A 20473-nucleotide genomic window follows, 5' to 3' on the forward strand; every position below is an offset into this window, starting at 1 on the left:
ACACACTTAGCCTGGAAACTGCACCGTATGGTACCAAAATGCAGAAATACCTCCAGACTTCCTGTTCTACTTGGTACAAGTTAGATCCTTTCACTAGAGTACTCTGCTTGGTTCTTGGTTCCACAATACCATCTGGAGTTCAGAATTTGAAGAGTAAAAGGAGAGATGGGAATTAGCCAGAAGGAAGGGCAGCCAGAAAGAACTAGTTCACAATGGTCTCCACTGAGATTCACAGATGCACAGATTGAAGATGGAAGTGATTCTGGGACCATGCCAGAGTGGGTGATGGGGGTAAGCTGCAAGAGGGCTGATACACAAGGAACGCTCAGGTGTACCATAAAAGGCCAGAGAGAGAATGCCAGGTAGGTGACTTTAAACAGAATCAGTGAACACATCGACCGTGGGGTTGTCAGAAGGATATTTTATAAGGGCATGTCAGCAGAAAGCTTTTGATATGACAAGATTGCGATTTTCTTTTCAGACCTGTGCAAAGGGTAGGTAGTGCCAAAGGAGGAGCTTAAATATGTGCAGACATTGTTGAGGAATGCTCCAAGCAACCCCACTCTCAGATAGGTGGGTGTGAACAGAATTTAGTCACAAAGGGATGGAGGAGTGAGGCATGCTGCTTGGCTAGGTCCTTGCTGTACATGTGGCCTGTGGATCCACTGGTAAAGAAAGCAATGTCACGGATAAGCAAAGAGATGCATAAAGGTGAATAAAAGACTAAAATGTAGGCTCAGCTCAGCCATGGTGTATGCCAACTCTTACCCTGGCAGAAGGCAAAAACAGAGCAAGCCTCTAAGGTTTACAGAAAGAATACTAGGATAGGCAAGACTCACCCTCCCTTACCTCAGTCAATGCCCAAGCCCAATTGCACCCACCACAGAGATAAGTCTCACATCTCACCTCTTTCTAGTCCCACTACCACGGCCTTACTCCAGGCTGCGATCTTCTCCTATCTGAACTACTGGAGCAGCCCCAACTACCTGTCTGTTACCTGCCTTGCTCCCCTCCTCCACACATCCCTTACATCCTTCTTCTTTGAAGTGTAGTCCACAAACCAGCAGTAGTACTCTCCCCTGGGAGCTTGTTAGAAGTGCAGAATCTCAGGCCTAAGCCCACACTTGTTGAATCTGAATCTGCATTTCAATCAGATCTCCAGGTGATTCATATGCACGTCGCAGTTTGGGAAGCTCTGTCCTAACTACTGCCAGGATGGTTTTTCTAACACACAACTCTGACCCTACCAATCCTCTGCTTAAAATCCTTCAGCTTCCTGACCTCTCCATATCCCCCCTGCCACCCCCTGCCCCTGCTGCCATCAGACATGTGGCTTCACAGGGCACGTAAAACCTTTTCTGCTATGGCTCCTGCCTGCTTTTCCAGCTACTATAGTTCACTTTCTCCTTTAGCCACACCAAAATGCAGTTTCATTGTTCACACTAGGCTGTCATTTTTTCTTTCTCTCTCTCCCTCTTCCTTCCTTCCTTCCTTCCTTCCTTCCTTCCTTCCTTCCTTCCTTCCTTCCTTCCTTCCTTCCTTCCTTCCTTCCTTCCTTCCTTCCTTCCTTCCTTCCTTCCTTCCTTCCTTCCTTCCTTCCTTCCTTCCTTCCTTCCTTCCTTCCTTCCTTCCTTCCTTCCTTCCTTCCTTCCTTCCTTCCTTCCTTCCTTCCTTCCTTCCTTCCTGCCCTCTCTTTCCTGCCCTCTGTTGCTCCCTCCCTCCTTCTTCCTTTCTATTGTGGTGAAACACATATAACAAAACATTCGCCATTTCAACCATTTTTCCGTGTACAATTCAGTGACATCAATTACATTCACTATGCTATGCAACGATCACCACTATACCAAATTTTTTTATCACCCTTAACAGAGAACTTGGTGCCCCTTAAGTAATACCTTCCCATCTCCCCCTCCTACCTACCCTTGGTAACCAATAGTAAACTTTTGTTTCTATTCATTTGTCTATTTTAAAACTGGTTACCTTCAAGTCGATTCTGACACACACCCCGTGTGTGTCAGATTAGAACTGTGCTCCATAGAATTTTCAACGTTTGATTTTTTGGAAGTAGATCACCAAATCTTTCTTCTGAGGCGCCTCTGGGTGGACTTGAACCTTTACTCTTTTGGTTAGCAGGCGAACGTGTTCACTGTTTGCACCGCTAGGGAACTCCGTTTGCATATTCTAGACATTTCATCTAAGTGTATCAAACAATATTTGTCCTTTTGTGTCTGACTTACTTCCCTTAGCATAACGTTTTCAAGGTTCACCCATGTTGTAGCATGTATCAGGACTTCATTTCTCTTCATGGCTGAATAATATTCCATTGCATGTATGTACCATATTTTTTTAATCCATTCAGTTGTTGATGGAGGCTTGGGTTGTTTCCACTTTTTGGCTATTGTGAATAATGCTACAATGATCATTGGTGTACATTGCACCCCAGATTTTCTAATCTCCTTTGCCCCTTCCACTCTTCTCTCTTTCGTACTCTTCACCATGCTAACGCCCAACCCTTGCTTCGTGTCTCAGAGTACGTGTCGCCTCCCTTTAGGGAGCCTTTGTTCTACCCTCTTACCCATCTTTCTGGGTTAAGATGCCCATTGGATGTGATCTCCCTTAACCCTCTGCATACATGCCCCCACAATGGCACTTATCCCAAACTACTGTTATCATCCATTGGTGCACCCGCCTTGCCTCCCAGACTACGTATTCCTTGGTGGTAATGCCTGTGTCTTTTCACCTCTGTGTTCCTGGAGCCTAGGAAAGTAACTGGCACAGAGCAAGTACTCATTAATGTGTGTCGAATTGAAGGGAAAGTGGAAAGGGTCACGCAATGATAAAGGCATATAAAAAGGACAAAGACTAGTACATCCAAAGTAAGCCTGTTTTAAAAGAATTATCTATACGGGATTAAATGGACAACAGCAACTCGAAAGGATAGGAAACTTAAGGGGCAGTGAGTTTGTGTTAATGGGGAAGAACAATTTGGAAAAGGAGGGCGAGAATGGTTGCACAACTTGAAGAATGTAAGCATTGTCACTGATGTGTACATGTAGAAACTGTTGAACTGGTGTATGTGGTGCTGTGTATATTATCATGAATAACAATAAAAACTAAGCTACATTTTTAAAAAAAGACAAAAAAAAAAAAAAAGTAAGCCCAGAGTTTGGACTGATGAAAATTACAATGAGAAAAGAAGAATTGGAGAAAGAGAATAAAGAATGCAGGGGAAAAATGCTAGAGTTTTTTTTTTTTTTTTTAATTTTTAAAGTTTTAGTAATGACAAGGTTAAGACTGATGAAGCAGTTCTCTGTTCCAGTCTTTCTGTGACTATATGGCTGAGTCCTACCCATGAACTATGTTGAAGCAGAGCATTAACAAGACTGAAAAGCAACTCATTCACTTGCCACTGGAAGGATGATCAACCTGCACTGGTTTCTATGATGGGAACTAATAAGCTATAAACGTGATCTTTAATGTTCCAGAACTTGAATCAACCAACGAAACCAGCTATTGTCGAGTCAATGCTGACTCACAGTGACCCTGTGTGTGTCAGAGCAGAACTGCTCCATAGGGTTTTCAATGGCTGTGATCTTTCGGAAGTAGATCACCAGGTCTTTCTGTCGAGAAACCTCTTAGTGGACTTGAACCTCTAAACTTTCTGTTAGTAGCTGAGCACGTTAACCATTTGCACCACCCAGGGACTCTAGAACTTTAACAGTCAAGTAAATACTGCCCCTGTCAGAGCAGATCCTTTGGATGATTCAAATTATAATAGCTAGGTGACCACACTTCTGGATTTGTCCAGGACGGTCCTGGTTTACACCTGTAGTGATGACATAGTTATTACTAGTGCCCTCTGTCACCCATCAAAAGTGTCCCAGATTGACAATAAATTACATAACCCGTTGCCGTCAAGTCAATTCTGACTCATAGCTACCCTGTAGGACAGAGTGGAACTGCCCTATAGGGTTTCCAAAGAGCGGCTGGAGGATTTGAACTGCCGACCTTCTGGCTAGCAGCCGTAGCACTTAACCACTATGCCACCAGGGCTCCAATAAATTATATAGTCACCCTACAAATAGTCAACACTTACTGGGCTCTTCCTATGGCCTAGACACTGTGCAAAGTATTTTACATGGATATTCTCACTACATGTTCACTATTGGATTCTCGATAGATGCTTACTAATAAGGTATTGTACTCATAAAATTCATCCTTTTAAAGTGATTAGTTCAGTGGTATTGAGTACATTCACACAACTGTGCCACCATCACTACTATCTAATTCCAGAACATTTCATCACCCAAAACAAAATCCCGTACCCGTTAGCAGTCACTCCTCATTCTCTCCCTCTCCCCTACCCTCCACCTCTGGCAACCACTAATCTACTTTCCATCTGTGTGGATTTACCTATTCTGGACATTTCATATAAACGGTATCATGTGACCTTTTGTATCTGGCTTACAATTAAATTGAGGCTCAGAGAGACTAAGTAACCTTTCCAAGATCACTTCTCTAGTGGGTAGAGGGGCCAGGTGTGTCTGGCTCTGGAGCCCACATTCTTAACTGCCATGATGTGCTGCCTTCCCATATTTATTGCTGGCGGTCAGCACATTCTTGGAACTCCTTTTTGGCCTTCTGTAACCAGGCACATTCTTTCCAAATGCCTCATAAATCTTCATTATTTCAGAGTGGATTTAGTGTTTGGAAAAAGTCAAAAGTCATAAAGAGCAAATATGGTAACTAAAGTTGTCTATCAAGCTGGATCATATTTTGGGATAAAAAATGAGGCATAACCATAAAGTCAGGAGAATGAGTGGTTATCATCTGTGATTTGAAGAACGATTTCCTGAGAGGAGCATGAGAAATATTTTGAATGTTAACATCAGCATTGGAAACAGGAGAAGCGTCTATAAGGCTCCTTGTATGGCACTATGCTTTAAAAATTTTCCAATGTCTGTTATGTTTCTTTGGAAATAGAAAAAGTATAAGGAAAAAAAATTTTTTAACATATGCTACTGTTAATAATATCCTATATTTTGTTCTAGTCTATCCTTTTTTGAAACTTTATTTTTTTAATTTTTACTATGCTTTAAGTGAAACTTTACAGATCAAGTCAGTCTCTCATACAAAAATTTATATACGCCTTGCTATATACTCCTAATTGCTCTCCCCCTAAAGAGACAGCCCGCTCTCTCCTTCCACTCTCTCTTTTCGTGTCCATTTTTCCAGCTTCTAACCCCCTCTACCCTCTCACCTCCCCTCCAGGCAGGAGATGCCAACATAGTCTCCAGTGTCCACCTGATCCAAGAAGCTCGTTCTTCACCAGCATCCCTCTCCAACCCATTGTCCAGTCCAATCCCTGTCTGATGAGTTGGCCTCGGGAATGGTTCCTGTCTTGGGCTAACAGAAGCTCTGGGTGCCATGACCACTGGGTTCCTTCTAGTCTCAGTCAGACCATTAAGTCTGGTCTTTTTATGAGAATTTGGGGTCTGCATCCCACTGCTCTCTTGTACCCTCGAGGGTTCTCTCTTTTTTGAAACTTTAATTGTATAGTCTGCATTTTTTTAAATTGCACAGTCAATACATTGATACATTAGAATCTTTCTTATCTAATGTGGTTAAGGTAGTAGTTGGTCAGTTAATTGATAAAATTTGCTAGAACAGCAATCATAATAAATCATACACATGCACACACACACAAGCATACACAAACACCTTAAACTTTTTATTTTACCTTAAAACATACATATTTATATTCATCTGTCAATCTTTTGATGAAGGGTTGAGGCCTTTCCTTTAAGTGCTCCCTTTTATTGGCGCACCCTTTTTTTCTTCCATAAAGCATACTGATAATGCATAATGCATGTGAAAGCTGGACAATGAATAAGGAAGACTGAAGAAGAATTGACACCTTTGAATTGTGGTGTTGGCAAAGAATATCGAAAGTACCATGGACTGCCAAAAGAATGAACAGATCTGTCTTGGAAGAAGTACAACCAGAGTGCTCCTTAGAAGCAAGGATGGTGAGACTGCATCTTACATACTTTGGACATGTTGTCAGGAGGGATCGGTCCCTGGAGAAGGACATCATGCTTGGCAGAGTACAGGGTCAGCGGAAAAGAGGAAGACCCTCAATGAGGTGGATTGACACAGTGGCTGCAACAATGAGCTCAAGCATCACAACAATTGTAGGGATGGCGCAGGACCGGGCAGTGTTTTGTTCTGTTGTGCATAGGGTCGCTATGAGTCAGAATCGACTCGACGGCACCTAACAACAATAATGAATCATCTATGACTTCCAGTATTGGTTTATTTAACGTGGAACAGGAATGTAGACCAGGGCTTCAAACTGGGTCAAAGCAGCTCAGTCATGGCTGACAGAAACAAGGGCAGTGTATGCATTGTGTAGCAACCAAATATCTTGTGCTCCTGAAAGTTCCCTAATGTGGGAGATTAGGTTATTGGTTCCTGAAAGTTTCCTGATACAGGAGATTGGATTATTGGCAGGACTGTGGAGAGCCACACACATTCAAAGCGGCACAGTCTGCCGCCATGTTTGAGTGAAGACACTGCTGCCTGTTTCCTACTCTGGTCAAAAGCCAACAGAGATTTGGCTGGTATGCAACATGTACACTGCCTTTGTTCCTGTTGGCCATGACTGAAACAGTTAAAAGGAGATCTGTCCTTAACTGTGTCTTTAAGTCGAATTTGTAGGTAAATCAGAACAGGTGCATACGGTTCTTATTTAGTCTTACTTTAGTGCAAGGAGAAGCCCTGGTGGTGTAGATGGCAGTGGGTTCGTTTGTCTGTCTTTTTTTTAGTGCAAGAAAAGGCTCAAAACCTTTTCAGTGATTTTTTTTTTAAAGCTTTATGTGCAGCAAGTGGAGGTGATTGTGATAAAGAATTTGTTGCGAGTAGGGATTGGTTCAGTCGTTTCAAAGTGAGGGCAAATTTACATAACATTAATCGAGGGCACTGGGTGGGTGGGGTTAAAGGGCAGGTATGAGTTGTCCATAAGTCAGACGTTCCTAACCCAGGGACTGCCTGTTCGGAATCCTCCCAGATTTTGACATCTACTCTCTTCCAATGTTTTATCGCTGTCGTACTCAAAACTAATTTGACAGCACGTGTTTTTGGGGATTCCTCTTATTGAGTCTTTACAAAGCATTCAACTTAGTTTTCATAGAAACAACTCTTGCTTTTAGTGCTCATAGTTCTCTTGATATACATTTATATTTAATTAAATTGTGTAATTACAATAACAAGAAGAACTGCCAAAAATATGTTCAGGAAAGTAATTGTGAGTAAGCATGGATGGAACTCAGTTCATGTTGAAGGGAGTAGCTTACTAGCCATGAGATTTCGTCATGACATGGGCATCTGCCACTGTTTTAAAGGGGGGATGGAGAGCATTCTGGAGCCCTGGTGGTGCAGTGGTTGAGAGCTCGGCTGCTAACAAAAAAGTCAGCAGTTCGAATCTACCAGGCGCTCCATGGAAACTGCATGAGGCAGTTCTACTCTGTCCTATAGGGTTGCTATGAGTCGGAATTGACTTGATAGCAAAAGGTTTGGTTTATTTTTTGGAGAACATTATCTGTACATTACTGACTGAAAGTTGGTTAAGAGTTTCTGCTGTTCTTGCTCATTAAAAACACACATGACACACACGAACAATCCAGATGTATACAGAGTCAAAGGTGAAAGTCCCCCTTAATCTATCCCCTCACCAGGAATAACTGCTGTTAACAGTTTGGCATGTATCCTTCCAGACTCTTTTCTACGCATTTGTCTATACATGTGCATTGCTTGAGTCATCTGATGTGCCAGGCACTATACTAAGGCCTTGTTGTACAATATCTTGTTTAATCTTCACTACAACCCTGTGTGATACCACCACTATTACTCCATTTTGTGAATGAGTAAATCGAGAATCAGAAAAGTTCAGTTATTTGCCCAAGGTCACATAGTAACTAATTAGTTCTCCCTCCTGAAAGGATTATTGTACTAATGTATATGAATTAAGTTTTGATCTATTTGTCTATTCATTCAATAAACATTTACTGACTATTCACTCTTTTACCAGGCACTGTGCTTGATACTAGGTACAGTAGTCCACCTCATCCTCGGGGGATACACTCCAAGATCCCCTGTAGATGCCTGAAACTGAGGATAGTACCAAACCCTATATATACTACTTTTTGACCTGTAAGTACATACCTATGATAAGGTTTAATTTATAAATTAGGCACTGTAAGAGATTAACAACAACAATAATAAAATAGAACAGTTATAACAATATACTGTAACAAAAGTTATGTGAATATGGTCCCCTCTCAGGGCAGAGCAGGAAGGAGCAAGATTTCATCGCACTACTCATTTAACATTTTCAGACTTCAGTTGACCGCGGGTAACTGAAACCACAGAAAGCAAAACCTTGGATAAAGGGGAGCTAATGTATTCGAACATATGGTTTCTGTCTTCAGGTACATGGAAAAGGCAGGTCAATCTGTGAGTTAAATGGTTTGCCCCAATTCATCCCGTTAGTAAATGGGTAAAGGAGGATTAAAATCTGGGTTTGTTTAAACAAATTGATATATGACAGCTCTAGGCATATAGAAAATTTGGTAGATTGGTTTTTAGAATTAACTACCTTAGATATTGATTCCATCAGCAGATGAATTTGGAACTCCCCAAAATCAGTGTCCAATGGTTATGACCCAGTTTGTAAATTAGAGATTATAAATACAAGTTCTGACGGCTTTGTTTAAAGTAATAAGACACTGTTGTACTGTAATCCAAGGGAGGTGACGGCAAGACAAGGTTCAGGATTAGAGTCCCATTTTTCCTTGGGTGGGAGGACTAAATCACTAAACCACTGCTGTCGAGTCGATTCCGACTCATAGCGACCCTATAGGACAGAGTAGAACTAAAAAAAAAAACTAGTAGTAAAGAATTTAGATCTTTTTTTAAGGAACTTGACTGGGGGGCATTCTGGGGGGCATTGGTGGTTCAGTGGTAAAATTCTCCACTCCCAAGTAAGAAACCCAGGTTGATTATGGCAATTGTACCTCATGCACAGCTACTACCTGTCTGTCATTGGAGGCTTGCGTGTTGCTATGAGGCTGAACAGATTTCAGCAGAGCTTCCAGGCTAAAACAGACTAGAAAGAAAGGTCTTGCGATCTACTTCTGAAAAACCCTATTGATCACAACAGTCCAATTCACAACTGATCATGGGGATGGTGCAATACTAGGCAGTGGTTCCTTCCTTTGTACATGGGGTCACCATGAGTTGGGTGCCATCAGTAGGGTTAGGGTCAGGGATAAGATTAGCTTTAGGGTTAGGATTAGGACTAGGTTTAGGTTTAGGGTTAGTGCTGACCTGACAGCAGCTAACAACAGCAACAAGAAGCTTGATTAAAATTTTGACCGTGTCAGTTTAAACAAGGGAACGCTGGTTGTGCAGTAGTTAAGCGCTGGGCTGCTAATCAAAAGGTCAGTTGTTTGAACCCATCAGCCACTCCGTGGGAGAAAGATGTGACAGTCTGCTTCCATAAAGATTACAGCTTTGGAAATCCTGTGGGGCAGTTTTAATTTGTCCTATAGGGTCACTGTGAATCTTAATCCACTGGACAGCAATGGGTTCAGTTTAAAAGAAGAGCAAGCAATTGTAAAGAGAATCAAAAGTCCAAAAAAGAGAAAATAGGAGTTGATTGTATATAAGGAGATGTTATGGGACAATCATAATATAAAAATTGAGGATTTGGATCATAATGGTAGAAAAAAATAAAGGCTTCAAGCTGAGACGGAACCAAGATTTTACCTATTATGCAATACATTCCACGTGGCTGGCTGGCCAAGATCAACATACACTATAGAGGATTGAACGGAAACGCTTCTGGGGGGCGGGAGGGTGGGGGTTGGATAGTTGAGCCACGTGAGCACCTGACCTCCAAATGCTAAAATGCCAACGGCTTTTAGAGCCAGCTGGCAACACGTTCATTGATGGACAAATCAGGGATTATTCTTATAAACTGGGGATGGGATCTTAGGAAAGGGAACAAAAAGGAAGCCTTGATTGGAAGGCTTACAGGAACAGCTATATATCCTTTGTGGCTGTAGAAACAAATATACAAACGCATGGAATGTGGCAGCGTTGATGGGGAGGATTAAGTGCTCCAATGGAAACTAAGGATAAAAAATGAGGAGGAAAAAGGAAAACCTTGAGTTTCTTAAATTGTTTGCAAAGAAACTGGAGTCTGTGACGGAATTTTGTCCTCAGGACTGAAATGTTTCTTTTGTGTTGGAAAAAGTATTGATGTCATATCTCTTCTCTTTAGAAAAAAAAAAATTTTCCATAATAAAAATTCCGTGGCAGCTCCTTGTGTGGAGGACTTTAAAAATAGGAGCGATTTCATCCTTCTGGAATGGTCTGTGGCAGCACTTGCCCTAGGCAAGGTTGCCACATAGGCAAAAAACGCCCTCTCCCTTCTCCCCACTGGGCTGCCCCCCCCCCAGTGCCCTTTGCTTCCTCCCACCCTCCTCCAGCTGACCCCTTTTCCTAGGCCCCAGTTCCAGTGTGACTTCCCACATAAAACCAAACCCCCCTTCTCACAGGAAGGCAACTCTCTGTCCAGGTGCTAGAGATGCAATAGGTTCCACCCTTTGCAGTCTATCTGCATTTAAAAATGGGACCCTGGTTAACCCCGTGAATCTCGCGTTGGTGGAGCTTTGGACGATGTGCAGAGAAATCCAGGCAGAGAGGGGGGTATTTTTGGTTGGCAGGGGAAGGGGGTGCGGGGGGCCACCTTCCTGGAAGCTATTAAATCCCAGATGTGAGCTCTGTTCTGTGTGGTGCAGCCTTGAGGAAGAGGGTGGGGGTGGGGGTGGGGGTGGGGTAGTGGGGGTGAATGGACTCTCTGACCTCTCAAGGTTGCTGGTAATTCTAAGGGTTGGTGACTTCCAACTATATTTCCCTGCATCTGGCTCCCATTGCAGCACCCTAGGCACTGTGTGACTCGGCTTTAACTAGGGGTTTTCAGCAGCATGTCCTTGCGCCTATCAGCCAGGGCCCAATTTTCCCGTCACAAGCCTCCCTGCCAACAGTAACCCTCGGGCTCAGCAGTGGTGGCTGCTGAAGATGAGCCACAGCTACACTCAGCGCAAAGAGATTATCAGAGAGCTCTTCAAAGCCCCTCTTCTCAGAAGCTTAAGAAAGGGGTTATTTTATGCTCACCATGCATGGGCTTTACAAAGAAAACAAATATGTGGCGCCTTATGTGGTGGACCAAAACCCTGGTGGCACAATGGTTAAGAGCTACGGCTGCTAACCAAAGGGTTGGCAGTTCAAATCCACCAGGTGCTCCTTGGAAACTCTATGGGGGGCGGTTCTACTTTGTCCTATAGGGTCGCTATGAGTCAGAATCGACTGGATGGCACTGTTTTTTTTTTTTTTAATGTGGTGGAAGGAGTATGCCATATACAGATTTGGTGGGCAAAGCTGCCACATGAAATTGACTCAAGGAGTTCATAGGAGTAAATTCATGTTGGATGAACACACACGTTCAAAAGCCCCTACTATGTGCCCGGCTCTGAGTTAGACCTGGTGAGTAACAAGAAAAAGAAAGCAAGGTTCCTGCTCTGAAGGAATCCAGTCTAATGGGGAAGATAGATATCCGATTTAAGAAGTGCCATTTTATGTTTGAGGTAAGCCAGGGTATGTGGGAGCATGAGGGGGGGCCTGCCCTTGGTTCAACCCGCTGCTGGCTGCTGATAGGGATCAGGGAAAGCATTCCCGGGGAGATGACATCTGAGCTGAGTAGGAATAGGCCAAACCAAAGATAGGTGGGAAGGGAGGTCTGTGTAGAAGGAACGACTATGAGCAAAGGCATGGGGGCACCAAATGAGTTGATATGTGTGGGGAACTATGAGCAGGCTGCCATTATTATTCCAGCGGAAGGTATCAGGCAGGGAGTAGCAAGAGAGGGGACTGGAGCAGGCAGGGCCCCCGTGAGGGAGAGAGGGAGGGCCCCGCTTCTGGACTAAGGCCTATAGACTTTATCCGGTGGGGAGCCACTGAAGGATTCTAAACAGGGGAGTGATAGGGTCAGATTTGCATCTTGATTAAACTACCTGTCAGTTTGGCGGAAATCATTCAAATTGTCTGTGGGACGAATTGACTAGAGAATTCAGATGAAAGGGTAGATTTGCAGACCTAGCCATAGTTAAGTGAAAGACTGTCTTTTCCCTGGAGGATTTGTCATTAGTGTGACGCTCTTTTAGGGGTGTCCCTAAAACAATCTGTAGATAGGTACATGGGTGTATCTACCTGGAAAACCCAACAGCATTTAGGAGGTCTTCCAAACGGCGCTTAAAGGAACCAGTGCTGACCGAGAGTCTTGCTTGCTTCTACCCTTTATTCCATACTGCACTAACAAAAGCAGGAATGAAAACTGTGCTATGATCTCTTTGTTTTGTGTAGCAAAAGTCATCTGGAAAGGCGCTGTTTAACCTGAGTTGCAGCCATTTAAATCTTGCCGAAAAGGAATATTTTGGATTAGAATTCTGCAGCCATTCTGGAAATAAAGTAAGTTGGTTTCATGACAGGGTTCTTTGTGTCTCGAAATTGCTTCTCAGTGGGGTCTGTGGCCAGGTATGTAGGGCTCAAACACCTGATTAAAGAAGGAAAAAGCATTTACACCCTTGCAAATGATCGGATTGAGTAAATATCCCTCCTCCCGTTTATGAAAGGTCATACAAGTTAGCCAAACTCTTCTGCCCCATGCTCCTATTTTGTCACTCTGTGAGCCATGACCTATGCTCTATCTAGTTTGACTTTCCAGAGGCTGAACCTTAACCCCCAGAATTAAGACTACTAACTTCAGCAAAGTATATCCAGGGGAATCTCATTTTCCCCCTCTCAGCTCCAGATTCCTCCCAAAGGTTCCTGCCTTGCCATGTCTGTAATCTGGGCACCTTTCTGGAAAGGCCTTTAAGCTGGCATTTGGGAGGTGTAGGATTCAAATGTGGGGCCAAATGCCTTCACTAGCCTTTGTAGCAACTAATGAGCCTTGTATGTGACACCCCTGCCATCCTACTGAGACAGAGGAGCACCAATTTAAATGTCAACAACAAAGTGTTTGTAGATCAACAATGTTCACTGTCATCAGGAAAATACAAGCGGCAGATTGAGTGTGGTGAAGGTACGTCATCTCTTTGACGCTGCTGTTTCTAACTAGCTTTACAAGTCTTTAGATTTCTGTTATTTATTTCGTGTCGACCTTTTTCTGTTACTAAAAACAAAGAGAAAACGCTGCACTCAATACCGTGTTCTACCAATTTTTTCGTTACTGTTATTACAGGTTTGGTTGGAACTTCTGAAGCCCATAACAAAGCAAGTAAAAAGTAAGTATGGAAAATCACTCAAGGAATATAGTTCCCGGTTACAACTTGAAAATATTTCAGCTATACCACACGATTCCTCACCTTAACATAACGGGAGAGAAGGGCTTTGAAGTATTATTTCAAGCCTTCATAAATCCAGGAAATTTAGTAATTTAAAAAATCCTTTTAATTTTGCCTGAGATGAAGGAAATCATGCAGCTGGGTCTTTGAGTAAATTTGAAGAACCCTGGTGATTATAGCACTTTGTGGGTCGGTTCTATGAATATATCTCCCGCTTTGCACTGCAAATCTTCACACATCCTTGGTGTCAATCTGCAATGTCATTCACCTTCGGCCTGAAGCTGTTTTCTTGTGTCTTGTCACAGGCATTGTCCATTTACTTCAGTTCATATTTGAGTGCCTTTTTTTTTTTTTTTTACTATGTAGGAAATATTTTCCCCTAGCATATTGCAACCTAGTGTGGTGGTTCTCAAACTTCATTGCGTATTAGGATCACCTGGATTTATTGCTAAAATGCAAATTCTTGGGCCTCAAGTCGATTCTGATGCAGAGTAGAACTGCACTCTATGGGGTTTCCATGGCTGTGACCTTTCAAAAGTAGATCACCAGGCCTTTTTTCTGAGGTTCCTCTGGGTGGACTTCAACCTCCAACCTATTGATTAGCAGCCAAGCATTTAACCATTTGCGCCACCTAGGAACCTTTGTGAAGGAATGAGCAACCTGCATTTTTAATAAATTCTGCAAGTGTTTCTGATGCAGGGGGATTGCAATCCACACTTTGAGAAACCCTGTTTTAGTGTCTCTTTTGCTGCTTTCTTTTCCTCCACCTGCTCTTTACATGTTGGTGCTTCCCTGGGTTCTGTCTGTTCCCACCGCATGCCCATCATTTGTCATATCGTTATTCCAACAAATTCTTAACTGACCCTCCTGCAACAATCCATCATCTATACCACTCTCAGATGGATCCACTGAATATACAAACCTGGCCATATCGCTTTCCTGCTTAAAACCCTTCCATGGCTCCCTATTACCCTTAGACCAAAATCTAAATTTATTAGCATGGTACATGAAGCCCTGGACTCTGACTACCTTTCTAGTTTTATCTCTGCCACTGACCACTTTGTCTCCCTACTTCTCCTGACTTTGACAAAATTAATTTCAGCTGTAAGATTGTAGGAGAAAATATAGGACGCTCAACTAAATTGAGTTTCAGATAAACAAAGAGTACCCTTTTTAGTACAAGTACATCCCATGCAATTGTCGTTTATCTGAAATTCTAATTTAACCGTTGTTGTTGTTGCACGCCTTCAAGTTGATTCCAACTCGTAGCGAAACTATAGGGCAGAGTAGAACTGCCCCCTAAGGTTTCCTAGGCTGAAATCTTTATGGGAACAGACCGCCAGGTCTTCTTTCCCGCAGAGGGGCTGGTGGGTTTGAACCGCTGACCTTTTGGTTAGCAGATGAGCACTTAATCATCGTGCCACCAGGGCTCTTTAATTTAAGTAGGGATCCTGTGCTAGATCTGGCAACCCCTCCCTCGGAATGCCTTCCTTAAACTCCTCCAAACTTTTGTCCCTCTGTGCTTCCACAGTACGCAGTGCTTACAGCCAACTGCCTTTGTGGTTGTGAAATTGTCTGTGTAGCTGTCTGTCTCTTCCACCAGCCTATGAACCCTTAGTCTTCGTTTTACTCACAGGGCCTGCTCAGTGCTCTGCTGAGCACATAACAGGCACTCGACAAATATTTATTGAACAAATGGTGTTAATTATGCATGCAGGTGTTTGCTTTTGATGCAAAAAGGTTCTTATTTTCTAATGCAAGTAGATGTGGAGGTAGGCAGATGCGTTTTCTTAATATACTAGATTTTATGAAATATGGAGGCATCAGTTCATCCTGTTTCTAGTTCCCTTTATGAGATCCTTCAAACCAAACCCAAGCTCATTGCCATTGAGTCAATTCTGACTTATAGTGACCCTACAGATCCTTAGGACCCTACGAGACCCTTAGGACAGGTGATATTCACCTGCCCCAGCTGGAGCTGGCCCTTCTGTCAACCAGGGATGCAGAATTCCATGTAGCAAGTGGTACCTTTTTCTAAATGGGACACTTCTTAGGAGAGGACATAGTAGGCCCCCAAAGGGGCACATCTTTACAAAAACAAACTCAAAAGGAGAGAGGGAGAATTGTTATCCACATACAGACACAATCCAGAAATAGCAATACCTTTTATGTGTGAAAAATTGAAATTTAAAAGAAAAGTTTGTGGGAGGGAGTCATGGGGAGGAGGAGAGGGGGATACGTGTGTGTATAAAGACCTGTAACTGTTGTGATGGATATTAAAATAAAACTTATGGAGATAATTGTGTTTTAAGATCCTAAGGAGGTTGTTTTCAAATTTATGGTGAAATTTTTCCCAGTGGATCCTGGACACCTGCGGGAAGAGCTGACAAGGTAGCGTACTTACTTACCTGTGTGTCTGCCGCGTGATGTTACTTAAGAGCCATTGTTCTCTGTTCAGCAGGGAAGGGCTTATAAGTCTCTTTGAAAGTTTTGGCTTTACGTCACTCTCTGGGAGATGATGAAGAGCTGGAGAGAGGGAGAGCCTGGCTGGTCTCCCAGATACTAATCTGCCAAAGGGTGGGGACAGCAGGGAGGAGGATGGGTGGAGTCTGGAAGTGGTAGTCAGCCTGGGTGCCTGTTTGGGGGTTATGCCATTGACTACTGCAACAATAAGCGTGCTTGCCTTCACTGCATTTGTGTATCAGTCAGAGGCAGCTTGACTACACAGGTATGATGTCAGCCGATTTCCACAGATATTGCAAACAATGGGTGTATATGGATGTAACGCAGAAACAGCCCCAGACGAAACCTGCTGTATATGATGACAAATAGTTATGAATAAGGCCCTATAAAATTATAATGCCAACCTACTTCTGCAAAAATATAGTCAGCCTAACACTCCCCAAAACCTTCCTCTGCTTTCTAGACTTAAACTCTTAAACACTTGGAAGGAATCTAAGAGATAATCTAGTCCAGCTCTCTTGGTTTACAGGTGAGGAAACATGCCCTGGGAGCTAAAGTGACTTGTCTAAGATCACAGGAAGTTGGCAGTTACTCTTCCTGAAATCTTGCCCCCAACATTTCGTCTTCATCCTTTTTGTTCAGTGGGATTTCTTTTCTGAGGAGCCTTTGCAGAAGCTACTTTTTCACAAACCTTCCTTTACTTTCTCTCTCTCTCTCCATTTGTGAGTTGTAGGCTGCTTTCCCAGTTAACTTGATACCTTAGTACCTATATCAGTTTGCATTTGCTAACCCATTTCGGAGGAGTTTCAAATTGTGACCAATTTTGATGGAGATAAACTTTCACAAAAAAAAAAAAAGAAAAGAAAGAGAAAATCAATGTGATGATAAATGATTCATCAGCTGTTCAGAGCAAGGATTTGGTATTTCTAGCAGGCAGCTGCCTTCTTAACAGCAAGGCATATGTCAAATGACAAGTTTCTTTCTTGCTGGGAGTAAAAGGAAATTCACTTTCCCTTTAGCAGTTGAGGCTGATAATTCTCATATACATCTATATTTGAAAATGGGCAAAGGCTAGGCTTCCTTTATTTTTTCCCCTCCCTCTGGTCCATTTAAGAATATTTAACTGTAGTTGACTTTACAAGGATGCTTTGTTTGGGGCTAAGTCATGGGTTTCTGAGAATGCTGTGCAAACATAATTTCTCTAATTGAATCATTTCTAATGCATTAGGGGAGCTCAAAATTTGTAGGATTATAATGATAAATGCTTTTGTAAATTGAATAATCACCTACTAATTTACCTGTTTTTTCTAATCTGGATGTCTATCTATCATCTGCAATTAATTTTGATTCACCACACTACCTTCCAGGCTTAAATGGTAAAAATCAAAAAACATCCAGATAGAACTTTGTTTAGATAAATCACATCTTATACTAGACAATGCACAAAGTAGATAGTCAATAAATGTGTAATATAAAATATTGGAACCAATTTTAGAACATGGGAGAAAGCAGTCAGCAGTAGTCTTTGTTATACACATCTTTGCAGAAGTTGGTTCTCCTTTGACAAAGGCTTCAAATTGTGGGGCAAATGCTATCTGTTTGGCAAAACCCTGGATACCCACCTTCATTTTATTGTTCCCTGATGAGCCTTTGGTGAGAAGGGCTTAGTTCTATCCAGGAAAAATAAATTACATACCTACTCTGTGCAAAACATCCTGCCGGGCTCTGGCCATATAGAGAGGGTGGTCCAGGCAAAAAAGAAAAACGTAGGCAGAAACATAGCCTCACGTCCTTGATTTCTGAAACACAATCTTTGGGCAAGGGGTAGCCTGGATTCAGTGGCAGACCTGAGTTCCAGCCATAATTTAACTATCTTTGGGTGATACGGTCTAGTCAAAATCCCCCAACCTCTCTCTTTCCATAGTTGTAAATGAGGTGTTTGTCCCTGTCCTGTCAGCCTTGAAACTTATTATGTCAATGAGTATTTGAAAGTATTTTGTAAACAGTGCAGTACTGGCCTCCTGGGCAGATTTATTCTTGCCGAATCTCCTTTTCTCTCTAGCTGGGTATGTGGCTTTGCTACGTGGCCAACTCCCTCAAGTTGGCGGGTGGATTTGGCCTGGGTGACTCCTAATGGTTGTCAGGCCTGCCAAAGTGCTGGATCAGTCGAGTTGTGGTCTGGGGCTGGTTTGGGACTGAAGCAAAGTCTATGCATTACTCACCACCCCCAAAAAGGCATCTCACAGACTGGGACCGTCCTCTCTTTCTTTAACCAGCGTGGATCTGGGAGAGGGGAAATGCATCTTTCTTGTTCCTGTTTCTTTCTCAAGAAGTTTTTCCCAACTGCTTTGCAGGTATCTTTTCACTCTTCAAATAAAGAAGGATTTGGCTCTAGGAAAGCTTCCATGCAGTGACAACTGTACAGCGTTGATGGTGTCTCACATCTTACAATGTAAGTAGTAAAATTTTGCTTTGGGGCTGTTAGCCAGGTAGAGAACCAAGCAAAGGAACTGAGCACCCCAGCATGCCCATCCCCATGTTAGGACTTACAGGGGAGAGAAAGCCTGAATAAGATATAGAGAAACAGAATGGTCCAGCAGAAAGAAGCTGGCCATTGCAGTCACTGAGATTTGGGTTTGAAACCTGTCTCTATCACCTTTCAGCTGGTTAAGTTCTCTCCCCTTTCTGAGCCTGAGTTTCCTTACCTTTAAAATAGTGACAAGAATACCTTCTCACAGAGTGGTTGTGTAGATTAAAAGAAAGTGTTGATTTTCACGCTCCTCTGTCCAACCTTCCCCTTCCACTGCTCTGGGTTTGCTGTCTGGGGGCTGATTTGGACTAATTCAGGCATGGACTTTGCCAGGCAGGCCCCCGCACCCCCTGCTTGCCCCAGGATAAATCCTGATGTGTGCCCTCTGCAGCACGCTGTCACGTTGGATGTGATTTCTGTGTTGCTCTTTATCACGGTTCCAGAGAACAAAGCACAGGGCATGGCAGGTGGAGAGAGGCTGAAACGGAAAAAGGCCCCAGGCTTCTATTATAGTTCCCCACGCCCAGTCATTGTGCTAGACTGTACGTTCAACCAAGTCGTACTAGACTGCATAATAGAGGAGGTAGGGAGAAGGAGGCCTGGGGAACAGCAGGGGCCTGCCAGGGAGGGGGTGACTCTGGGCTAGACCACTCCTGCAGCTCTAAGAACAGGGCCAAGGCTGCGGGAGATAGTGTCTCTCTCTTCTGGGGGTGGCTGGAGTTCCTCTCTCTCCTAGAAAAGCCTCCCAAGGATAGGCTATTCCTTACTAGTCCTGCAGAATCATAAGTTCGTTTTTGACCTCTACCCCTTACCTTGCCGACAGTCCAGAAATGGTACATTTCTGATTTCATTGGAAACTCCAAGAATCAAGTGCTTAAGTAAGGACGGTATCTAAATCAGTGTACACTAAGAGCTTCCTGGCTGGGACAGATGATGAGAACACCAGGATCTCAGGAGGGTAGTAGGGAGTGAGAACAATAGTAATCAGGGAAGGCTTATGGAGGAGGTGACTTTTGTACTTGGCCTTGAAGGGACACATAGGAATTTGATAAGTAGTGATAGGCAGAGATAACAGAATGAAGAAGATGGTAGGGGGACAACAAGAAGTTTAAGTGACCCAGTATAGCTCAAGGATAGGGTCTGTTTAGGAGAGATGTTGAAAATGAAGCATCATTTTGAAAAGCCTTGAATGCTAAGGACACTAATCACATGTCAGGTATTGTGCTTTGCACTGGAAGGAGGGGGTAGGGGGCAAGGCAGATAGAAAGAGCAGTGTTGACAGATTTAACCCTCTCCACAAGCTGCTAACAGCCTGTTGAGGCAGGCAGTTTAGGGACTTTGGAGTCCCCAGGCAGCCTCTGAGGGAGGAGCCCAATCGCATTCTTAACTCTTCAGCATTAAGAATTTGGACATTCTTTAGTGGTTATTTCTGGCATACCACAATGCACTTTAGCTTTTCTAGAGGGTATTTTGTTTGTCAATACGTGGAAATTCAATATATTGCAGTTTGGAGGTAGAGAATGAGGGTGGTGTTGATATAAATAATTTGGTTTGGATGATGGTTCAGGATAATTACCTAAAGTTTCAATGAGTTAGTTCTTTACAAGTGGTTCATACCAGACTCTATGTCACTGGATTCCAAGGTAATGTGCAGAATGTAACCAGACTCCTCATTCGTTTGTTCATTTATTCATTCACTCAATAATATTCTTTGTATGCCCGCTACGGCCCAGGCATTCAAAGACCTGCATATTCTAGCCTTCTCATCTACTTAAGTCTCTCTTACACACCTCTCTGCTCTAGCCAGATACCATTACCTGTTGCAGTTGAATCGATTCCAACTCATAGTGACCCTATAGGACAGAATAGAGCTGCCCCATAGGGTTTCCAAGGCTGTAATCTTTACAGAAGCAGATTGCCATATCTTCTCCTGCAGAGCAGCTGATGAATTCCAACTGCTGACCTTTCAGTTGGCAGCCGAGTGCTTTAACCATTGTGCCACCAAGTCTCC

General features: G+C 43.1%; 1 protein-coding gene across 1 annotated transcript in view; it reads left to right on the forward strand.

Annotated features, from left to right (window-relative positions):
* The first annotated feature begins 11663 nt into the window (after positions 1-11663).
* Positions 11664-20473, forward strand: part of FRMD7 (FERM domain containing 7) — a 36879-nt gene continuing 28069 nt past the window's right edge. The window contains exons 1-5 of the mRNA XM_049873039.1: positions 11664-11711; positions 12487-12591; positions 13367-13409; positions 15827-15860; positions 18287-18384. Of these exons, the coding sequence (XP_049728996.1) occupies positions 11664-11711; positions 12487-12591; positions 13367-13409; positions 15827-15860; positions 18287-18384 (328 nt within the window). The remainder of the gene's footprint in view (positions 11712-12486; positions 12592-13366; positions 13410-15826; positions 15861-18286; positions 18385-20473) is intronic.

This window comes from Elephas maximus, chromosome X, assembly GCF_024166365.1.
Source record: "Elephas maximus indicus isolate mEleMax1 chromosome X, mEleMax1 primary haplotype, whole genome shotgun sequence".
Lineage (NCBI taxonomy): Eukaryota > Metazoa > Chordata > Mammalia > Proboscidea > Elephantidae > Elephas > Elephas maximus.